This window comes from Pollicipes pollicipes, unplaced genomic scaffold, assembly GCF_011947565.3.
Source record: "Pollicipes pollicipes isolate AB1234 unplaced genomic scaffold, Ppol_2.1 Scaffold_3087;HRSCAF=3621_pilon_pilon_pilon, whole genome shotgun sequence".
Lineage (NCBI taxonomy): Eukaryota > Metazoa > Arthropoda > Thecostraca > Pollicipedomorpha > Pollicipedidae > Pollicipes > Pollicipes pollicipes.
Window position 1 is genome coordinate 21,674,612 of NW_023596225.1, and position 19,864 is coordinate 21,694,475.

Sequence of the window (19,864 nt, forward strand, 5' to 3'; positions counted from 1 at the left end):
AACTTTTACTCCGCATCGTCATTGAAGCAGGCTGCTCGAGACTTGGTGACAAAGCTCGCCTAAACCACTTGTGGCCTACATCCAGTGCTGTTTTGGGGACATGGGCTTGTCTCTGTCGGCAGTGTACAATATCCTGAAAAGCTTAGATGAGAGAGGGCGCATAAAACACTAGCCATAAAACCTGAGGTAGGCTCACCACAGAGTTAATTGGCTCCCTAATGCGGAAAATGTGTTCAGAAATGTTATGCTGACGATAATCGACCTTCATTAGACAAGCAGGTACTGGTTAAAAGCTGTTTGGAGGCAATCATCGGTTGTACTATCGGCACTCGACGTTTTAAGCCGTGCTAATTTTACGACTATGCTGTTGTCCGAGACCTCCGTGTGTCCAAAACAGCGCTGGGTTTCGGCAGTGGTCTTTGGCCTTGCGCTCGCCACCAAGCCTTGACGTGTCCAGCTAGACTTGCAAGCTGTGCTCATGGTCACTCGAGACCATGAGCCTCCAACTATTGACGAGCATTGACAATTAATTGAGACGTCCAGTGTTGACAATACAACTAATCTTCGCTCCGTTAACTAATCCCTGGTGCTTTTTCACAAATGACGGGTGAGCACAGCTGAGAAATTGTCTCTGAAAACCTAGTTTGCCGTGCCGGAGACGCATCTGATCTCCTGCGTGTCGTAAAACAACGTTGCATGTTCTTTATCATATTTGTAACGATATTTTTAATCCACTTGTTCGTCACTTTGAAATGTACGTCATGTACATTTAAATCCTTACCATGCGTTTGCTTAAGAGAGGACACGCTCTCTAAGGCTACGTGCTTGCGCCTCTGGTGTTGTGCTCTGTATCTCTTTGTGCGTGTGTGCGTACGCACACCCCTGTTAACAACGCTTAAAGGAAGTATTCCACCTTGCTTTTCACTCATTGTATGATCAGACGTGTCCGATTTTCTCGGTAATGCCAGTGTTCTCAAAATTTTCTGAGTAGTTCGGAGGCTCAATATGAATACCCGGCTCGGCTGGAGAAATGCAACTAAAAGTCCTGTTCATGACTTTGAAAGTAGACATTTTCAGGTCATTTGCTTTTTCCAACGTGTGTTTTCTGTAATGTTTTACGTACACTTATTGGTAAAAACACTTGCGCGAAAGCTTCGAACGCTGTTTAAGAAAAATGTACCCAAATATCAGGTTATGTGAGGTCAAATAAGGTCATATAAGGCCACATGACGTATGGCCTGTTGACGTCTCTGTCGTTCATGAAAGCGAGCCATTCGCGAACGTGTATGCCGAGTTTTAACGTGTAAAAACCCACGTTCGGAGCGCACCTGATCCAGACATCCCAGACGGCATGCGCCATGTTTGGAACAGCGCCAGTTTGCCCAGCCTTCAGGCGCGCGTCTCGTGGGCACAGCTAACCTGTCCAAGCGCCGCGGCTTGACGTTATAAGAGGCTTGCCGCTGGGACGGGTCGACCGTCGCCTCACCCCCGGGACCCGCTGGCGCCACCTGGTGCCGGCCCCGCTCGGCCGAGGCGGCGGCACGGGGTCCAACTGTGTCTGGCATCACGCTGGGCAGGCCCGAGCCGCCTACTACCGAACACACCGTCAACGGCTGATGCGCCGTAGGCAGGGCGTCAGTCAGGTGCTGCCGTGTGGGACGTTGGCGTCAGTCAGGCGTCGGTCAGGTGCTACCGTGTGGGACGTTGGCGTCAGTCGGGCATCAGTCAGGCGCTACCGTGTGGGACGTTGGCGTCAGTCAGGCATCAGTCGGGTGCTACCATGTGGAACGTTGGCGTCAGTCAGGTGCTACCATGTTGGACGTTGGCGTCAGCCAGGTGCTACCATGTGGAACGCTGGCGTCAGTCAGGTGTTACCGTGTTGGGCGTTGGCGTCGGTCAGGGTTGCACCATAGCCCGGAGCTGTGGGCGTGCTATTCTGAGCACGCAGGGCTGTGGACGCGCTTGGGACAGGATGTTTGCGCCCATTTTCAGAAATTAAATGGCTGAAAACGTTAATGAAACCCGACAGGTAGCGTCCCAGCCGGCCGTATACATGCTTTGGTCGACGTGTTAGAGAGCTGCTGATGAGGGCTGGAAGCGGAGGGGTTAGATAAGGTGCCCTGCAGTATCCCGAAATATGCCTCGTATGCCGAAAGACCAGGCAGCCGTACCGGTTTTGGGTAACATGGGAAACGATTTGTACCCGCCTCAGGGCGTCCCAAATTATGGCCGTGCGTAGACATCGTGCCTTAGCGACGATGAGGTGCACTAACTACCACCGACTTTGATCTCAAACTTGCTTGATAAATGACGCCAAGTTTCTGGGGTTAGTCCATACGCCGTTGGTGCCCGTCGGCGCTCTGTCAGGTGCTGGTGTGTTTCAGGGCGGCGGTATCAGGTGCTGGTGTGTTTCAGGGCGGCGGTATCAGGTGCTGGTGTGTTTCAGGGCGGCGGTATCAGGTGCTGGTGTGTTTCAGGTTCGCGTGCTGTCGGTGCTCCTCGGCTCTCTGTCAGGTGCTGGTGTGTTTCAGGGCGGCGGTATCAGGTGCTGGTGTGTTTCAGGTTCGCGTGCCGTCGGTGCTCCTCGGCTCTCTGTCAGGTGCTGGTGTGTTTCAGGGCGGCGGTATCAGGTGCTGGTGTGTTTTAGGTTCGCGTGCCGTCGGTGCTCCTCGGCTCTCTGTCAGGTGCTGGTGTGTTTCAGGGCGGCGGTATCAGGTGCTGGTGTGTTTCAGGGCGGCGGTATCAGGTGCTGGTGTGTTTCAGGGCGGCGGTATCAGGTGCTGGTGTGTTTCATGTTCGCGTGCCGTCGGTGCTCCTCGGCTCTCTGTCAGGTGCTGTTGTGTTTCAGGGCGGTGGTATCGGTTCGCTTGCCGTCGGTGCTTCTCGGCTCCGTGTCAGGTGCTGGTGTGTTTCAGGGCGGTGGTATCAGGTGCTGGTGTGTTTCAGGCGGCGGTATCAGGTGCTGGTGTGTTTCAGGGCGGCGGGGTGGCGAGCGCCACGCTTCACCTGGCACGCACCGTCTGCCGGCGGGCTGAGCGGGCCCTGACTCCGCTCACCAGGGTTGGCGAGGTGGACCCCAGCGTCGCCGTCTACCTCAACAGGTAACAGCGGCTCGACGCGCCGCCGATCTGATCCAATCTGACACGATACACCAGGTGTCTGGACCGGGCTGGACTGGACTGGAGCCAGACTATGACTCAACCCCGACCCAGGCCTGAACTCAAACTCGAACTCGATGTCAAAGTAAAGTAGAAGTCGAAGTCGAAGTCGAAGCCGAAGCCGAGGCCGAACCAAACCGAACCCGAACCCGAACCCGAACCCGAACCCGAACCCGAACCCGAACCCGAACCGAACCGAACCGAACCGAACTGAACCGAACCGAACCTTTGCTTCGGTCGGAGCCCGGCCACGGAGCGGGCTCGGCGCACGGCCCCTCGGAGCGGTGCGGCGGCCGGAAATGCGCGGCTTCCTGTCCCGGGCGGCGGCGGCGGCGACCTTTGCTGGGCGCGCCTGCGGGACTGGCCGCCCGCTCCCCGGGTATCGACCATTCCAGGTGGGCATCGACCGGACCTGAGAAGGCTCGAGAGGCGGCTGACGTGCGCTCCACGCGGGGCACATTATCTCCGAGGAGAGGGCCCCGCCCCGCTCGTGACGGCCGCCCCCAGGCGGCGCCGACCGCCGCTCGCGCGCTCTCCTGTTGACTCGGATGCGCCGTCGGCCGCCGGCGGCCGGCCGCGACTGGGCGTGACAGTTTAATGGGACCGGCCGGAGGCCGGAACTGTTTCGGTCCCGAGCAAATGAAGCGGGACGAGGTGCGAAGCCGGCTCTTTGACTCGCCGCAGCGCCGCCGCCTTTCAGGTGGGGTCGCGCGACACGCCGCCTCTCTGGTGAACGCTGCCCGGATTGGAAGGCGGGTCCAATGCCGGCCGGGAATGAAATGGAATGGAATGAAACTGCGGCGGCGGACGGCGATGCCGGTGTCAGTCTGCGGGCGGAGGCGGCGGCTGTCCTCGGATCGGTGGCGGCGCTCGGGTCTGGCTAGAACCGCCGGCCGGCCTCGGTCGAAATGGACTAGAATAGTCCGTGACCTGCGCTGCACCCAATAAGACCGGCAGCGCGGGGCCGAGCGGCTCCGATGGTCGCGAAGGTGACCGTCGCCAGGTTTTCGGCCGCGGTCTAGCTGCAGTCTCCGGGCGGGAGAGGGTCGCCACTCCAGATCAGCTGTCGATATCGGTTGGCCCATTTGCCGGGAACGCTAAAACGGAGCGCAGCCCGCTACCAAGCCAGCATGAGGTCACGGGCCCGTCGTCGATCGGGGCGATGGTGCATCGTGACAAGGGACTGGTCTGCGATTTTTTGACGAGTTAGTTATTTAGTCCGACGTGAGCTCTAAAACACTGGTATGTTTTTGGACAGCCCATGTTTGTCCAAGATGGCGGTACTTGGTAATCATCATACGATGACATTAAATGGACCCATGAAATAACACGATGTCAAGATCATGATCAAGATGATCAGTCAAGAAGAAGCTAATTTTTCGATGGAGAAGGTACCGTCCTCCGTCCGTGTGCATATCGACGGACGACGAAATCAGACTCCAGGATCCACTGATCGAGTGATTTATGACCCCTATTGTCTGAGGCTCAGAAGTCATTTCGGATATGCGCACGTCTTCCAGATAAGGACAGGTGGATGCAGCCCTGGTTTATACAGGTATGGTTCCACCATCAGAGTTATTTGTTGCACCCCCCCCCCCCCATTTTTTTCACACGTCTCAAGCAAGAATATCAGCGGGATATGATAAGATATCAGCAAGAATATGACTCCTCACTCATGGCCCCCAATATGAAAAGACGCCCCTGACAACCGCGCCTAACGCTCACTGTCAGAAGCGTCTTCTTGTACTATTGGGGCAGGTCCGAGTACCCCTGAATGCTGACTTCAGCCTCCCCCAATTCTCTCATGAGACCCCTCAATGCATATGACCAAAAAAGGAATACCTGGCCTAAGAAATACAGAGCAGTTCTCGCGCAGCGGTTGCGCTAGGTACCCAGACGCATACACTATCAGTAGCATGTTCCGTTTGTACCGAATAGTGTCCTGCAGGTACCTAACGTTAATGTCATGCAAACTCGACATGTCTGGCCTTCCTGCAAATATTGACAAGATCTCCACATGAGAACACGTATATTGGGGTAAATAACAATTGCCTGCAACATGCGGCAGATTTTTTAAGTATAGGATGACCCAGATCAAAGTTAACCCACGTTTTCCTCAGCAGCGGCAAGCTTATTTGTCGCACAATCGTGCCTGTGGTGGCATTCTACTGTCAAATGAATGGCAACACATGTCCAGTGATAGCGGTGGTCATCAGCGATTCTATACTCGTCAAATCGAGACAGCAAAAGGTGCTCCTGGTGGCGCCCTGGCAGCCTGGGATGCGCAACAGCTGAACCTGCTGCACGGAGTCCTTTGGCCGGCCGGTTGTCCACCCAGAAATGGGCTTCATGGCCGTCCAGAAGGGCATCTTGGCGGTAACGATGCAGCGCTCTCGTGTTGATGACTAGGTACTCGCTCTCGTTCTCAGAGATATCCTTTGTAGAGTCATAAGGTGACGAATGTGAGGTAGCTGATGACGAATGCTGCGTTTTGCCACGTTTTGCCATTGAAATGCCATTCTAATGCCACCGCTGTCTTGATTGTGCGAGAAATACACTTGCTGCTGTTGAGCGAAACATGGTTAACGTTTATCCGGGCCATCTTATGTTAACGGTGATTTCATACAGACACAGTCCGCTTATTTCACCTTTCTACGACGTCTTTGCGAGCCTAATGTTTCGTTAAACCGATAATTTGGAGCACAATCGGGAGGCCTCACTCATGTATCCGTGTCTTCGTTCTCACGGAAAAGAAGGGACGCTTCATCGCGTCTGCGTGTACGCGATTCAGGATCAGAAGCTGTACGCACCGCTCTCCCCAGTTGTGATATATAGACCGTTTTTTAGGGCGTGTTCAGCCAAGGGAAAACTTTTTCAACAAACAAGTATTCTTCCTGTAATCAAGCACGGAGATTCTAAATTTACGCTCGGCAGAGCCGGAAATTGCCCCTCAGGCTTGTCTCCCATGCGCCATGCACAATCAGCGGTTAAAGCCGTGCGTAGCGAAAAAGATGCTCCGTCTGGACCGTGCTCTGAAAACTTTTCCAAGGTTCTGCCTCGCAACGGGAAATTATCTGGGATAGTTGCCCTTATCAGCATTGCCGAATGCCATTCCGGACAATGTCTCCAACATTCCGAATAACTTCCAGAGCTTATCCGCCGATGGAACGCGCCTGTAGCAACCACTGGGTTTGCGGAGTTGTAATGCGCCCACTACAGGCAGAGCGTGCGTGGTGGCCTCTAACCCTGCGTCAGAACCATTTAAGTGCGTTTCTTATGTGACTGGTCGATATTTAGCGGTTCAGCGGTGTATCTCCCACCTGGTTGTACCACAAAAATGGTGTCGAGGAATGGAATCGTGCTACCGGCAGTGCAGTGCTTAAGCTGTGTGTCCAGAAACCAGAGGTACGGGGTTCGATTCTCCGCCATACCCACCCTTTTTGCCGGGATGAGAAGCAGGCGGCGCCACCTATCCCCAGCCGCTGGGCACGTCGTAAGGTTCCGATGCCGAGGGGTGGAATCAAAACGTTCTGTGCAATGCATTCTTGAGTGGAGTAATTATGGGGGCGGTATTGATCAACCTTTGCGAATAAATCTGACCATGAGCACAGCTTCGAAACGTCGAGTTTCGCATTCCTACCCAATTCGTTTTGGTAACGTCGTTTAATTGCCACCCTCCGGCATACTTAATGTTAATTTTTTAACGTGAGAAACCCCGACTCATCACCCAGGACCACAAAGATTCAAGGCCTAATAGGCTTATATCAACATCCAACGCGTGTATCAGAGCTTCTGGCGAGCTGTTTTTAAGGCAGCCAGCACTGGAGACCCCGCCAGTCTTAAGCTATTCTAGCTTTTCAGGTATCAATATTTCCGTTGAGAAGGTCGTACAAGTTCAATTTTGAAGTGGACGAAATCCGAGGAGAAATCAGGTCTTGGGGGTAGGTTTATTCAACCTCATCGGATCCCACCAGTCAATTTAAGTGACCCCCTTCCTCACTATATGTATAATTTTTGTACTGACCACTACAAAATGTATAACACAATGAAGGCATCAGTCAGGAAACAAGCCGGCAATTGTGTAAAACACTTGCGTGTCATTAACGAGCGGCCAACTTTGTACGATATTGCCTGCACAACGTATCCGGGTTATCTGACAATTTCATTACTTTCTTCAACAAGCACTGTTGCTAAGGTTTCGGCGGAAAAAGCTTCAGAATTACGTTAAATCCGTCAGGGTAAATGATACGCTCAACATGCTCTTACAATATCCAACGGCTACACGCAAAGTACTAGCCTCTAAGCTGCCTGCGCTTGCCTATTGCACCTCGAGTTGCCTATTACACCTCCAGGCGTACGCTCTTCGCCTTGCTGTGAACAATGCGCCAAACCCGGCTGGCCCCACGCCTCCACCCGATTTGTCCGGGGCCTCCAGCCGGCTACTGAAGGGTGAGATCTGTGAGCCTGCGAGTTCCGGGTCTCCATCTGGAGAGCTCTGGGTTCTGGCGATTCCTGAGTCTCTACCGTTCGTTAAGTACCCGCCCCCCCCCCCCCCATCACTCCGAGGCGCTCTCCCATCACTCCGAGACGCTCTCACTCAAAATTCCTTACCGGTGGTGTCTGTCTTTTAACGTACCTTGCGACGCTGTAATTGTGTTGAAGAAACTCTTCTCCGGGTTATCCATTTAGATGCATTTTTCTTGCCGTCTTATCCGCTCCATCTCCGTCTCATCTCTATACTATCTCCGTATCATCTCCATATCCTCTCCGTATCATCTCCGCACCATCTCCGCACTATTTTGGTATCATCCCATTGTCATCTCCGTATCATCTCCGTGTCATCTTCGCATCATTCTGGCCGGAGACAGTGACTGTGAGCCCTCGAAACATTGAATTATGCAACGTCAGATACCGCCTTCATTCCCACTGGCATCTGAATGATAACTTGCGACACAAAGCATAATTAGGCAATTCAAAATCAATGGCATTCAACATAAAACAGTGTCACAATATAACCGTAGTGTCCACAAATGACGAAAGGTAAACTGACACTGAATGACGTTAACTGAAAAGACGACAGGATGAAGTGATGCACAAAGCCACGAAGCCACGAAGTCTGAGATAGGTTCTATCGCCGCCGAATCCAATCCAATGGAGAGCGAACTTTCGTCCAAGGCTGCGACAAAAACACGCCCGCGCGCGGCGAGTCGCCCAGCTACCAGATCTCAACTGACTCAATGCAAATTACGTCATGATATACTACAATAATGCATGCACCAAACATAGCTTCCACGCGACCTATTGTCACCACATGTCATAGAAACAACCAAGAAGAGATTAGATCGCAGGCGAGAAACGCGTAGGCACCCATTTTGTACTCGTACAGTGCAAGTTATTACTATTTATGGAGGTCAACCTGTCATGTCATGTCAGGCGCATCCAGATGCTAATCAAAGCCCATATGAAAGCTCCCAGTCCAAAACTACGGTCGGAAATTGCTGTGGGCATCCAGGATGAAGCGGGGTCCTGTTACGGCACGCTGGTCGAATTCGTTCTCTGAAGTGGCGAACTAGTGGATGGTTCTAAAGAAATTCGATTGCAGGGCCTGAGTGGTCATTCAGACCGCGAAATGTCAAGTGTGATAAGTGTATATCGCCAGCTGCGTTGCGAATTTCGCTAGTGGTGCTGTACCCCTCGCCGCTTGATTGGTTGGCGTTCCTGCGGTGCTTCCCCAGAACATGATCTTTCGCAACACCAGTGCCATTTGACACTCCCTGCCTTTGGCTTAGTCTCGCGTGTGTAGCGCGTGGCTTAAAACAGACTGTTCGTGTCAGCGTAATGTTCCAGTAACGGAGACAAAGGAAAGCATACGACATTGCCTGACAGTTCGCCCACGCGGCCAGCACGCCCTGGCTCTTGTTCGTTGGCTGCCGTTGTGTGTGTGTGTGTCGGTGTGTGCGCGTGCTGCCGCTGGCGGCTGGACGGCCGGACACGCGGCGTGCCTCTCCGGACAGTCCGCTGCTGGTCTGATCGACGGAAGACTGACGTCTCACGGACTCTCATCGCGCCCCGCCTCAATCGATGCCCATTACGGTGGTCCGCCAGGCGACGGACAGCGGCGGCGGCGGCGGCGGCAGCGGCGGCGGCCGATCGCACACCGCTCCGGCCATCGATCAGAGCCGCGTGCCGCCTGCGTGTGCGGGCCGCGCCGCCGCCGCCGCCGCCGCATCGGGGACAAGGTCCGCGTGCGCCGCTCCGACCCGAAAGCCGAGCTGCAGCCGCGCCGGCCTACATCGGCGACATGTGTCAGGGTCGCCATGCCGCCCCGCCTCGCGCTGGTGGAGCGAGGTGGTCGATGCGCCGCCGGAGCAGAGGACGCCGAGTGGGGACAGCTGGGCTGGGGACCGTAGACGTCTGGGAAGAGGACGGGGTAGGGTATATGGGCGGGGACGAGGAACACCTGGGCAGGGGACGGGCGACCTGAGCAGGGATTATGTGCCTGGTCACGGGACGGAACACCTGGAGAGAATCCATAGACTTGGGCAGGAGAAGGGGTTGTTTGGGCGGGCGGGCGGCAACACCTGGGGGAGGGGAGGGGGGGGGGGGGGCGCAGACGTCTGGACAGTGGACAGATGATACCTGGCGGGGACCATGTGTCCGGGCACAGGGCGGTGAACACCTGGGCGGGAGCCGTAGACGTCTAGACCAAAGAAGGGATAATATATATATATATATATATATATATATATACAATATATATAGCACCATATATATGATATGTATAACACCATACATATATATATATATATATATATATATATATATATATGGGGGGATCACCTGACTGGGGGACTGTATGCGCCTGGGCGGGGTGCAGCAGACATCTGCGTTTGTAGGACGGGGCACCTGGGCGGGGACTGAAGACATGTGGGCAAGAGACAGTGGACATGTGAAAAGCTACCAGATGATGTGTCGCTGAGTTTCTCCGAGCGAAAAATCGCGTCCATTAGCTTTTGAGAAATTTACTGTCACTTCTCCGCTTCATGTTTAAATTCATGTTAGAGGCCATTTCGCCAACCTGCCGTTCAGTACCATAACACCCAAAAATAAAGATCATCTGACAAAGTGGGACACCTCTGTCGGTGCAGATTCTTATGAACGTACCATGCAGGTTTTGCCCATTGCTGGCGAAAATGTATTTGTCGTGCGTGGGGTGGGAGCTATGTGAAGAATGGTGTGCTGGAGCTGGAATCTCGCTGTATCCAACGGTGCGATTGTGCTCCACGTGTTTGTTTTGGCTACCGTGGAAGCCCAACAGAACGCAGCATTACCGGAGCGTTCATGATATTTCAAAATCCCTGTAGCTTATAAGTGGCATCAAATGGTGCGCAAGCTCTATTCCCACGGCGTTAGCAGCTTTCTTTTGCGGAAATAAACACCATATTTATTGCATGACATTGTGCCAGTCTGCCACGCTGATGCCGCTGCCCTGTCTGTTTGCTGCGGCACGGTGTGGCACATGTTGTAATTATTCTATTTTTGTGAATTTCACATGCCGCTTAATTCTCTTCCTTCATTATATGCCTCGTCTTCCCCTTCCATCCCTCTTCTCTCTTTATGAGTGTCGTCTCCATTCAGCTCGTCTCTCCCCTCGCCGCCCTCAGTTTTCCGACACCACATTTTCACGTTGGCTGAGGATGATATTGCCGGGCCGTTACGTCGTCTTCTCCGCCTCTTTCAGATTGGGGGATTTCCTATTCACGGTGGCACGCGCCGCTGCCCAGGCGGACGGCGTCGACGAAGAGATTTACGTCCGTCCGAAAACGGATTCCACTGCCGACAATGCGGAGTAGAGGTGTGGCGAGTAAATGCCTTCGTATCCGTCGTATCGTCAGGTGTCGTGGAGTCCGGCGGCTTCGTGGAGCCTCGAAGACGGTCGCTGAAGATCGTGGACTACCATGGCGGGGCGTGGAGTGATTAGTCGCGGCACAAGTGTCGTAGTGTCACCGAGCGCCGGAGAGTATCAGACGGTGAGCGGCGGCCGACGAGTTCAGAAGTTGGGGGTTGCGGGTCTGTGTTAGCAAGTCGAGACTGAGCTGTGTGTCCGGGCGAACGCGTGGGCTGAGCACGCTCGCCGGGGTGGCGGGGATCACGGGCTCCCCACCGGCGGCGTGGAGGGAAACACCGCGCCTGGTCGCAGGGAAGGCATGTGACTGGCGGCCGGCGGCTCCACACGATGACGCAGATCGGGTTTTGACGCCGAATTGTGGAGTCGCGGCCCGCATGAGAATAGTCTGTATGCGTTTGTGACGAGGGCGAAGGGGACGACAGGTGGTGTGGAGATCGGATTCGGTTGATCCCCGGGCCGGCTTACCTTGCCGGCTGGCTGTGTTCCTGGACGCTATGCGAGGTGGTCCGGCCGCAGGAAATGGGCCCCCTGGGTGCTCTCAGGTGCTGCCCCTTCACTTCGATGGCCTCGGGAAGCTGGCGCCGGCGCCGCGCATGAGCTTTGACCCCGCGAAATGTATGTGTGGAAGTCGAGTCCAATAGCGTCTTGGCTGAGAGCGCAAAACGCTGGATTATTATTAAACGCAGTGGAGGGGGTGGAGGGGGGGGGGGGGGGCAAATCCGCACGCTTGGGCTTTTCGTGAAAATCGCCGGAATGAATGGGCCGAACTGTATCTTTTTCTATCGAATAAAGCACCAGCACGTCACATAAGGCACAGCAAAAACAACTCTATCGGACAACTAGAAATTAAGGCTGGCGAAGTCAACAACGTAGTCAGCGTCAGGACGCGGAGGTTGGTGCTGATACACTGCCAACATGTCTGCTGCAAAGGATGTTTCTGGCAAAATTGGCGACTTGTTAGTATATTGCTGTCTCTTGCTATGCCAAGGGCATTCTGAGTCACTGGTTAAAGGTCAGTTCTAGTCGAGTTCATGCTAGGTCGATGTTGGTTCTCGGTAGTTAGCACCTAGTTCTACAATTTGTTCGCACTTTTGCGGCTTTCCCTTCGTATTACGCACTGTATTCCGTATATAGTAGCCTTTTAATTTATTAGCGGCCTAGGCCAAATGCATGTTACATCGTAATTGTGTCATTTATCATCCAACAATAAGGCGTGTCCCATTTCGTCTAATTTGAGCAATCACAGCACTGAACAATGATGAAAAGCCGAGCCACGCACAATGTTTGAAATTCTATGTATTTAACCACATTTCACGTTCAACATATGTTAGGAGCATGAATTTGCACAATATAGATCGCTATAGCACCCACCTACCTACGCTGAAAGTGCCGTTACTCCGCCTCCTACGGCTCTCAGAATGATAGGGGCGGAGCGACCCCCCCCCCGCCCTCCCTCCTCAGAGGCCTTCACTGCCCGTACTAATGATAGCGGTCATGCCAGTGGGAGTCAGCATGTCGCGACGCTGACTGAATGAACTGGATTAGTGGTTGCATGGTGTGTTTAGCACCGGTTTCCTTTGGGCGCTCCGTGAGGCTTCCCTGCGCTCTCAAGTCGTGTCTGTTTTCTGAAATGTTCTGAATCTGGGCGGTGTGCAATACATTTCCCTTGTCATGGTTTCTAATTCGGTAGGGACAAGCGAAATACTCTTCATGCATATTCGCTTTGTGTATGCATTGTATGTACGACTGATATGCAATGTAATCTTGAATAAAAGTATAGAGACAATGCTAAGAATGTTCTCTCTTGCATGAATGAAGTCCACAAAGCACACCGACCTGCTGGCATTCTCAACTGATGGCGTGACCTTCAGCCGCACCACACGGCATCACACTCAAGCCCGACAGAGCTTCATGGCTCACGAACACTTCTGCCGCATGCTTTCGCGCATTTCACATCTCCTGGCATACTCCTTGTTGCGACAGCGGAATGTCGTGGCTGGGTTTGTCGCCCGATGCCGTCAACGCCTGCGGAGCGCGCCTCGTGGCCGCCAAGGTCCAATGCTCCCCGGACCGCCGGTTCAGCTGGCGCGCGCCCAAGTTTCATCATAAAGATAATGCCCGAATAGTTGCGGAACTCTTTAATCTTGCGCCCGGTGGCGGCCGGCGACGGCTCGGACGGCCTTGCCGGGTGGGCCGGTGTGTGAGGGCGGCCAGCGCGCCGCAGCTCGCGCCTCTCTTGGCGGGAAGAGTTCAGACCACCCCCGGAGAAGCAGATCTGGCTGTCATGCTCGGTGCTACGTTCCTATTCAGTTGATTTTTAGCCCGACCTCTCCGTCGATGCCAAGTGCTCTTTTTTAGCATTGTCAGCATTTACGCATACTTGCATTCACACACTCATATGCAGGTTTCGGGTCATGTCTGAAAACAACTAACATCACGCTGACGCTATGCTAGCAGATTTGTGTAAAAATGGGTATATCGTTTGGACATTTTCGCACGTCTGACAGGAAGTGAGCATGTGTTTGAACACCCCTGACAACCCCTTTACCCCTTGCCATTTGAGTTTAGTCTCCAGACGTTGTTTTTCAGACGAGCAGGCCTTGCACAACGGAAGTTAATCTCCGTTAAGTCATTTCACGATGCACGCAATTTCTTTTGGCTCAGTCGAACCAGGGTCGGGGAGGGCGACAAAACGCTTGAGAAGTTCCGCTTAAATTTGCGTTGTGGCGTACGCTTGTGGGCGTACCATCTGGCCGATTGTCCTACCTAGCCCCACATTTGCCATCCCACTGCTCACTTTGGCAGCCGTCTTTTACGCCATGATTAATAAATTGTTTGTCGCCTGGTGCTGCACTGTTCAATCACCGTACCCGGATGCTTTTTGCTGGCCGCATTCCCATCTGCACTCCCCGCAAGCAGGTAGCAACGACTCACCCTGGAAATACCTGTCCAAAACGCAGTCTGAACCTCTAATGGCGAGAGCGGCGGCCGCGGTCTGAACCTCCAATGGCGAGGGCGGCGGCCGCACTCTGAACCTCCAATGGCGAGGGCGGCGGCCGCACTCTGAACCTCCAATGGCGGGGGCGGCAGCCCCGTTGCCATTTGCCTATTCCTATATATATATATATATATATATATATATATATATATATATATATCTCTCTCTCTCTCTCTCTCTCTCTCTCTCTCTCTCTCTCTCTCTCCTCTCTCTCTCTGTCTCTGTCTCTCTCTCTTTCTCTCTCTCTCCTCTCTCTTTCTCTCTCTCTCCCTCTCTCTCTCTCTCTCTCTCTCTCTCTCTCTCTCTGTCTCTATCCCTATCCCTACCCCTCATCTCTCTTGGCGTTTGTAGCAGCGGCGCGCCTTCTCTCGCGGCCCGTCGTCGGACAGCGGCGGCGGCTGGCGCTCCGATGGTGACCGATGACGGCGTCGTCGCCAGACCACGTAAATTGAGGCCGACTGCTGGCAGATGGCTCGTGGATCCGTCACCCTGGCCGCGTGCAAAGCGTTATCAGATCAGCATGAAATGCAGACATGCCTGCAGGGGTGTCGGCGATATTGGCGCAATCCACCACTTGTCCCCAATTAAGCCAACTTCATGTGTCTCAGCTCTCATTACACGTCACATAATAGGGCACTCCAGCTCTAACGAAGGACCTTAAACTTCTTGATCAGGTCCGTTGGTGTTGTTCTACGAGGGCGTGCATCTCCATCACCTTAGTTTTTGACGTCTACCTGATAGCGCCTGGCCATGTGATACGATGCGCCTCGCTCATCCCATACCACACAGTGCGTTTTACCGGCTACTTTTGCCGTGGTATGCGGGCAAATTGTGTCCGAGGTCGAAGCTCATACCACGTAACCCATCAGTGTTTTTGACTTTTTAAGGCCATATTGATAAGTCATCTTGCTTGCAACTCGACACGTCATTCAACTCGATTCCTGTCCGGTCTCAAGGTACTTCCCCGCGTATCCGATTCACAGTGGGAATCCCCCCCTGGGACCGTCTCGACATCCAGAGAATGCCATGCTTTGGGCTTCGACAAGCCGCTGTACTGGCCACCTCTGCAAGTCGGTGAAAACTGCATGGTTGCACGGAAAACCCTCCGCAAGGGCGGTGCTCGTGAAATATAAGCCGCGTTGCTTGCAATGTCTAATGTGATATTAAAAGCACTGTTTTTTTAAACCAGATAAGCAGATTAATTATCATCGTAATTCCTCACTGAATCCGCCCAAGCTCGGAAACCTGAAATCCGTTTTTTATCTGAATGGTTCTATTTTTAAGCCGTCCGCCGCGTCGCGGAAAATACTGCTCCGCGTATATCGGACTGGGATACACATGGGTATGCAAATGGGATCCGAAATGGCTTTTCAGGGAGCCATAGCCGCAACACGGAATGACTTTTCAGAAAGTCACAGACAAAATTCGAAATGACATTTGGGAAAACCGTGGACGCAATGCTTCGCATGTCGTCGCGTCCGTTAGGATTCCGTTTGTCTCGTACAGCGAACGTGACGCTTTTTACTCCACACATGGCCAAATTTTACATTTTCTAGCCAGTGTGTACAGCGCAGTGATTAGCCAGAAAACTGGATAAACGCAAACAAAATGTCTGAGGAATGGACTCACGCGCTGCCGCCGCCGTCAGCCTGGGGCCGAGCGGTCCCCGCGGCGACCAACAGCTGTACCTCTCGACAGAACGGCTGTGCCTGTCGGCTGAACGGCTGTACGTGATGACAGAACGGCTGAACCTGTCAAATGAACGGCTGTACGTGCTGACAGAGCAGCGGTACCCGTCGGCAGAGCGGCTGCACCTGTCGACAGAACGGCTGTACCTCCTGACAAAACGGCAAAACGGCTGTACCTGTCGACAGAACGTATGTTCCTGTTGACGACACGACACGGCGGCAGGGGCTCTCATGTTCGCTGACCCATACAACACACCGTGACACCTGAGACACGGCAGGGGCTGTGCTGCCCGGTAACCAACACAGAACACCGTGACTCCTGAGACACGACAGAGGCTGTGCTGCCAGCTGACCCACACAGCACACCGTGACTCCTGAAACACGGCAGAGGCTGTGCTGCCAGCTGACCCATACAACACACCGTGACACCTGAGACACGGCAGAGTCTGTGCTGCCAGCTGACCAACACAGCAGAACATCACTCCCGAGACACGGCAGTGACTGTGCTGCCCGCTGACCAGCACAACAGAACATCACTCCCGAGACATGGCAGTGGCTGTGCTGCCAGCTGACCCACACAGCACACCATGAATCCTGAGACATGACAGAGGCTGTGCTGCCAGCTGACCCACACAGCACACCGTGACTCCTGAGACACGGCAGAGGCAGTGCTGCCCGCTGTCCCACACAGCACACCGTGACTCCTAAGACACGACAGAGACTGTGCTGCTCGCTGACCCACACAGCAGAATATCACTCCCGAGACACGGCAGTGGCTGTGCTGCCAGCTGACCAACACAGCAGAACATCACTTCCGAGACATGGCAGTGGCTGTACTGCCCGCGGACCCACACAGCAGAACATCACTCCCGAGACACGGCAGTGACTGTGCTGCCCGCTGACCAGCACAGCAGAACATCACTCCCGAGACATGGCAGTGACTCTACTGCCCGCCGACCCACACAGCAGAACATCACTCCCGAGACATGGCAGTGGCTATACTGCCCGCTGACCCACACAGCAGAACATCACTCCTGAGAATATGACGAGACCGGGCATTACCGGCCGGTATGCTGATTTATGCCGGCACATGTGTAGCGCCGATCTGGAGGCGGCCAGCCAGAACGCTCTTAACATTACCGACAATTTTGCCCGACGTGAACAAATGTTGGACATAGCTCACAACCCGCGCCTCGCTGCGTGTGAGGTGGTGCGCGGCGCTCAGTAGGGCAGTGGGAATGTGGGCCAGCAGTGTTCTTCAAGACCCGAGCCGGCCCTATGGACCATGGGCTTGCTACGGACATATTAGGTCACGGAAAAGGCTGTGAGGTCTGGGCTGGGCTTCTGAGTAATGCCAAAGTAACACCGCATGTTAATATTTTTCCTCATGTTGTTCTGCTATCAAATCGTCGCCGATGCATTTTAATTCACATGAACGATTTTTTATGGCTTGCCTTCTTGTCATGTTAGACCATAGACCCATGCTCTGAAGTTGTCATGAACTCCTCAGATCCGGGATGAACAGCTGTTGTCCCACCCGCAGTCCCCCAGGAGCTTCGAAACAACGGTGAGCGACAATGAAGGAAGATAAACGGTGTCAGGCAACCCAGCGTGTACGGCGACCAGGGGTTTCCCCCAGCACGAGAGCACGCTTGCTTGCGGCTTGCCGATTTTCGGGTCCGCAGCTAGCCAACCCAGCACTGGCGGCTTGCCGACCAGCCAATTTTGAGACCAGCTGATTGTAAATGACTAATGCAGGGCCTACAGCCGATCACGTTTCTCAGTGTGGAGTGAACCTATATCTTGACATAGTTCCAATCAATCAAATGAATTCCAGGTTATCCCAAAATCTCGTGAGCAAAGCCGATCCACAAGATCTTTGTAACCTACCAAGGTGTTCCGGGACTTAGGAAATTTCACAGAGTCGAACTGTTGTCCGGACACAAAGCCGAAAGGGAAAGAGTCGAACGACAACCTCTTAGAAGGAGTAAAGTCAGATATGATTAAGGACGAAGGTGACAACAGTCGAGTGGCGTAAGGGTCGAATGGGATAAAAGTCGAAAAGAATGCTTGTCGAATAATAAGAAAGTCGAAGGACAGAAAGCTTACGGGATCGAATTTAACAGACATATAAGTCGAATCGGAAAAAGTTGATAGGGTTAAAAGCCAAATCGGTAAAAATGCCAAAGGAAAAAAGGCGACAGAGAACTCTACGACTAAAAGTCAACAGGGATTGGAGCGGACAGGGATAAGTCGAAGTAGAAAAGTCAAAATACGGAACTTCCAGGGGACAAAAGCCGGCAAGGAGTCCACGAAGTACTACTGAGTGCTTATGATAAGACAGCAGTTATCACAGGCGCAGCCTGAAACGCCGTGTACTGAATATGCTGAACGTTTGAATGAATATACTGAATGACGTGAATATACTGAAACGCCGTGAATATACTGAACGTTTGCCATGTAACGTCGTTTAACCGTACGTGCTAGCATATTGGAGGTCGATAAATGGGCAAAGTAGCTTTGGGCTCATAACACCGAACACAGGGATGAAGTTTTCTGCTCCGTTAGAGGAGGGATGGTAGCCCAGCCCCAACTTTGAGAGGACGGTCGATTCCGAGTAAAAGTATTGGGGTCTTGACACGGGTAGCGTGATTTTCTTCTGTTCATTCCCCGTCCCTCTCCCCCAACTCATTTTGCAAAAATAAGCCCCTGGCCGAACGACTAGAAATTGAAAGTGTGTGCTCCACCTTTGGAACAAATTTCGTAAGCATGATCTGGCAAGCTATCAGGACCTGCCATTAATGTAAATGACAAGGCCGAATTACGCGGTTGGCATTTCAGAGCATCACTGTAATGCATTTCTAAGGTTTTGGACAATTCCAGCGCATGCGAGATGGCGCTCAGCTTTGTGAAGTTCCTGGTCCTTTCAAACGATTGTTGGATTTCGCGCACCATATTCAAATTGAGAATGAATGCTTTTAAGATGTCAGAACAGCCCTGTTCCTGGTCTTTGGTCCCGAGACCAGGAGTAGGCTAGGGATCCATCTGAAAAAGGCGACGTAATTCAGCAGGAACCAGGATCAAGCTAGATGTGAAGGCAAATGATCTAGCAAAAATCGGGGCCTGCGATACAGCCTGCGAATAAGCCGAAAGATCCAGCAAGAACCAAGATCCGGCAAGAGCCATGATCTAGCATGAAACTAACGTGAAATACAGCTATGGATCCAACATGAAGTAATCAGCTTGCAAATGTTGCAGACATGTCAGTTGACCTTGTCACCTGGCGGTCTGTATACATTTGCTACGAGGCTAGGTAGCTCCGTGGCCATCTGAGTGGATTTTGAAGAAGGTCCGTACTAATTGTATACGCTACTTATTGTTTCACAGGTAAAATGATCAAAGAAAATGATAACTGCGATTTCACGAATAGTTGAATGCGGCTGACTGGGCTAATACAGCTTTTAAAGCTTTTGGTTTGTACAGTATTTGCTTAATTTTCCCATCTTTTCCCGCATGCTGCTTTTTCAACTACACGATCGATGTGTCTTATAGACTTTGGTCTAGTTTCATCTACACGATCAATATGTCTTAAAGACTTCGGTCTAGTTTTGTGCTGGTGTCAGAGTGTTCTGGCATTATTCGGCAATATTTCATGTCCTACACACTGCAGGAAGTTGCGTTATTTTGCCACCACCTCACTCAAAGTAAAAGCAAAGTCGGTCCAATATTTCTATCCAAAAACGTAACCAAGCTACCAGCCGTCCACATTCCGGAGAACCTCTGAAATGTTCCGACCTCCACTTCGACGTGAATGTTCGATGACACAGTTACAAAACCCGAAGATCGACATCAGCCTACTAAACCGATAGCGGTAATCAGCCGACATTGATCACCAAACTAGCACTAGCTGTGTCAAACATGCCCAACGCGAGTGCTGTGTTCCAGTTTGCACCTCGCCTTGCGGTAGCCAGCCGATTTCTGTGCCAGACATTAAAGGGAGAGTTCCAAATTTGTGGGGGGTTTTGAGCTGAGATAGCAGTTTTGAACATCATTCGGTGCAGCACACGGCCCTGCCCTATTAAAAATGTAAAACCGCCTGGTTGCTGAGCCA

General features: G+C 52.9%; 1 protein-coding gene across 1 annotated transcript in view; it reads left to right on the top strand.

Moving 5' to 3' along the window:
• Nucleotides 1–11,431, top strand: part of LOC119114858 (corrinoid adenosyltransferase) — a 34,083-nt gene extending 22,652 nt beyond the window's left edge. Inside the window, exons 4-5 of the mRNA XM_037238908.1 lie at nucleotides 2,977–3,101; nucleotides 10,900–11,431. Coding sequence (XP_037094803.1) covers nucleotides 2,977–3,101; nucleotides 10,900–11,011 — 237 coding nt within the window. The 3' untranslated portion in view covers nucleotides 11,012–11,431. The remainder of the gene's footprint in view (nucleotides 1–2,976; nucleotides 3,102–10,899) is intronic.
• Nucleotides 11,432–19,864: the final 8,433 nt, after the last annotated feature.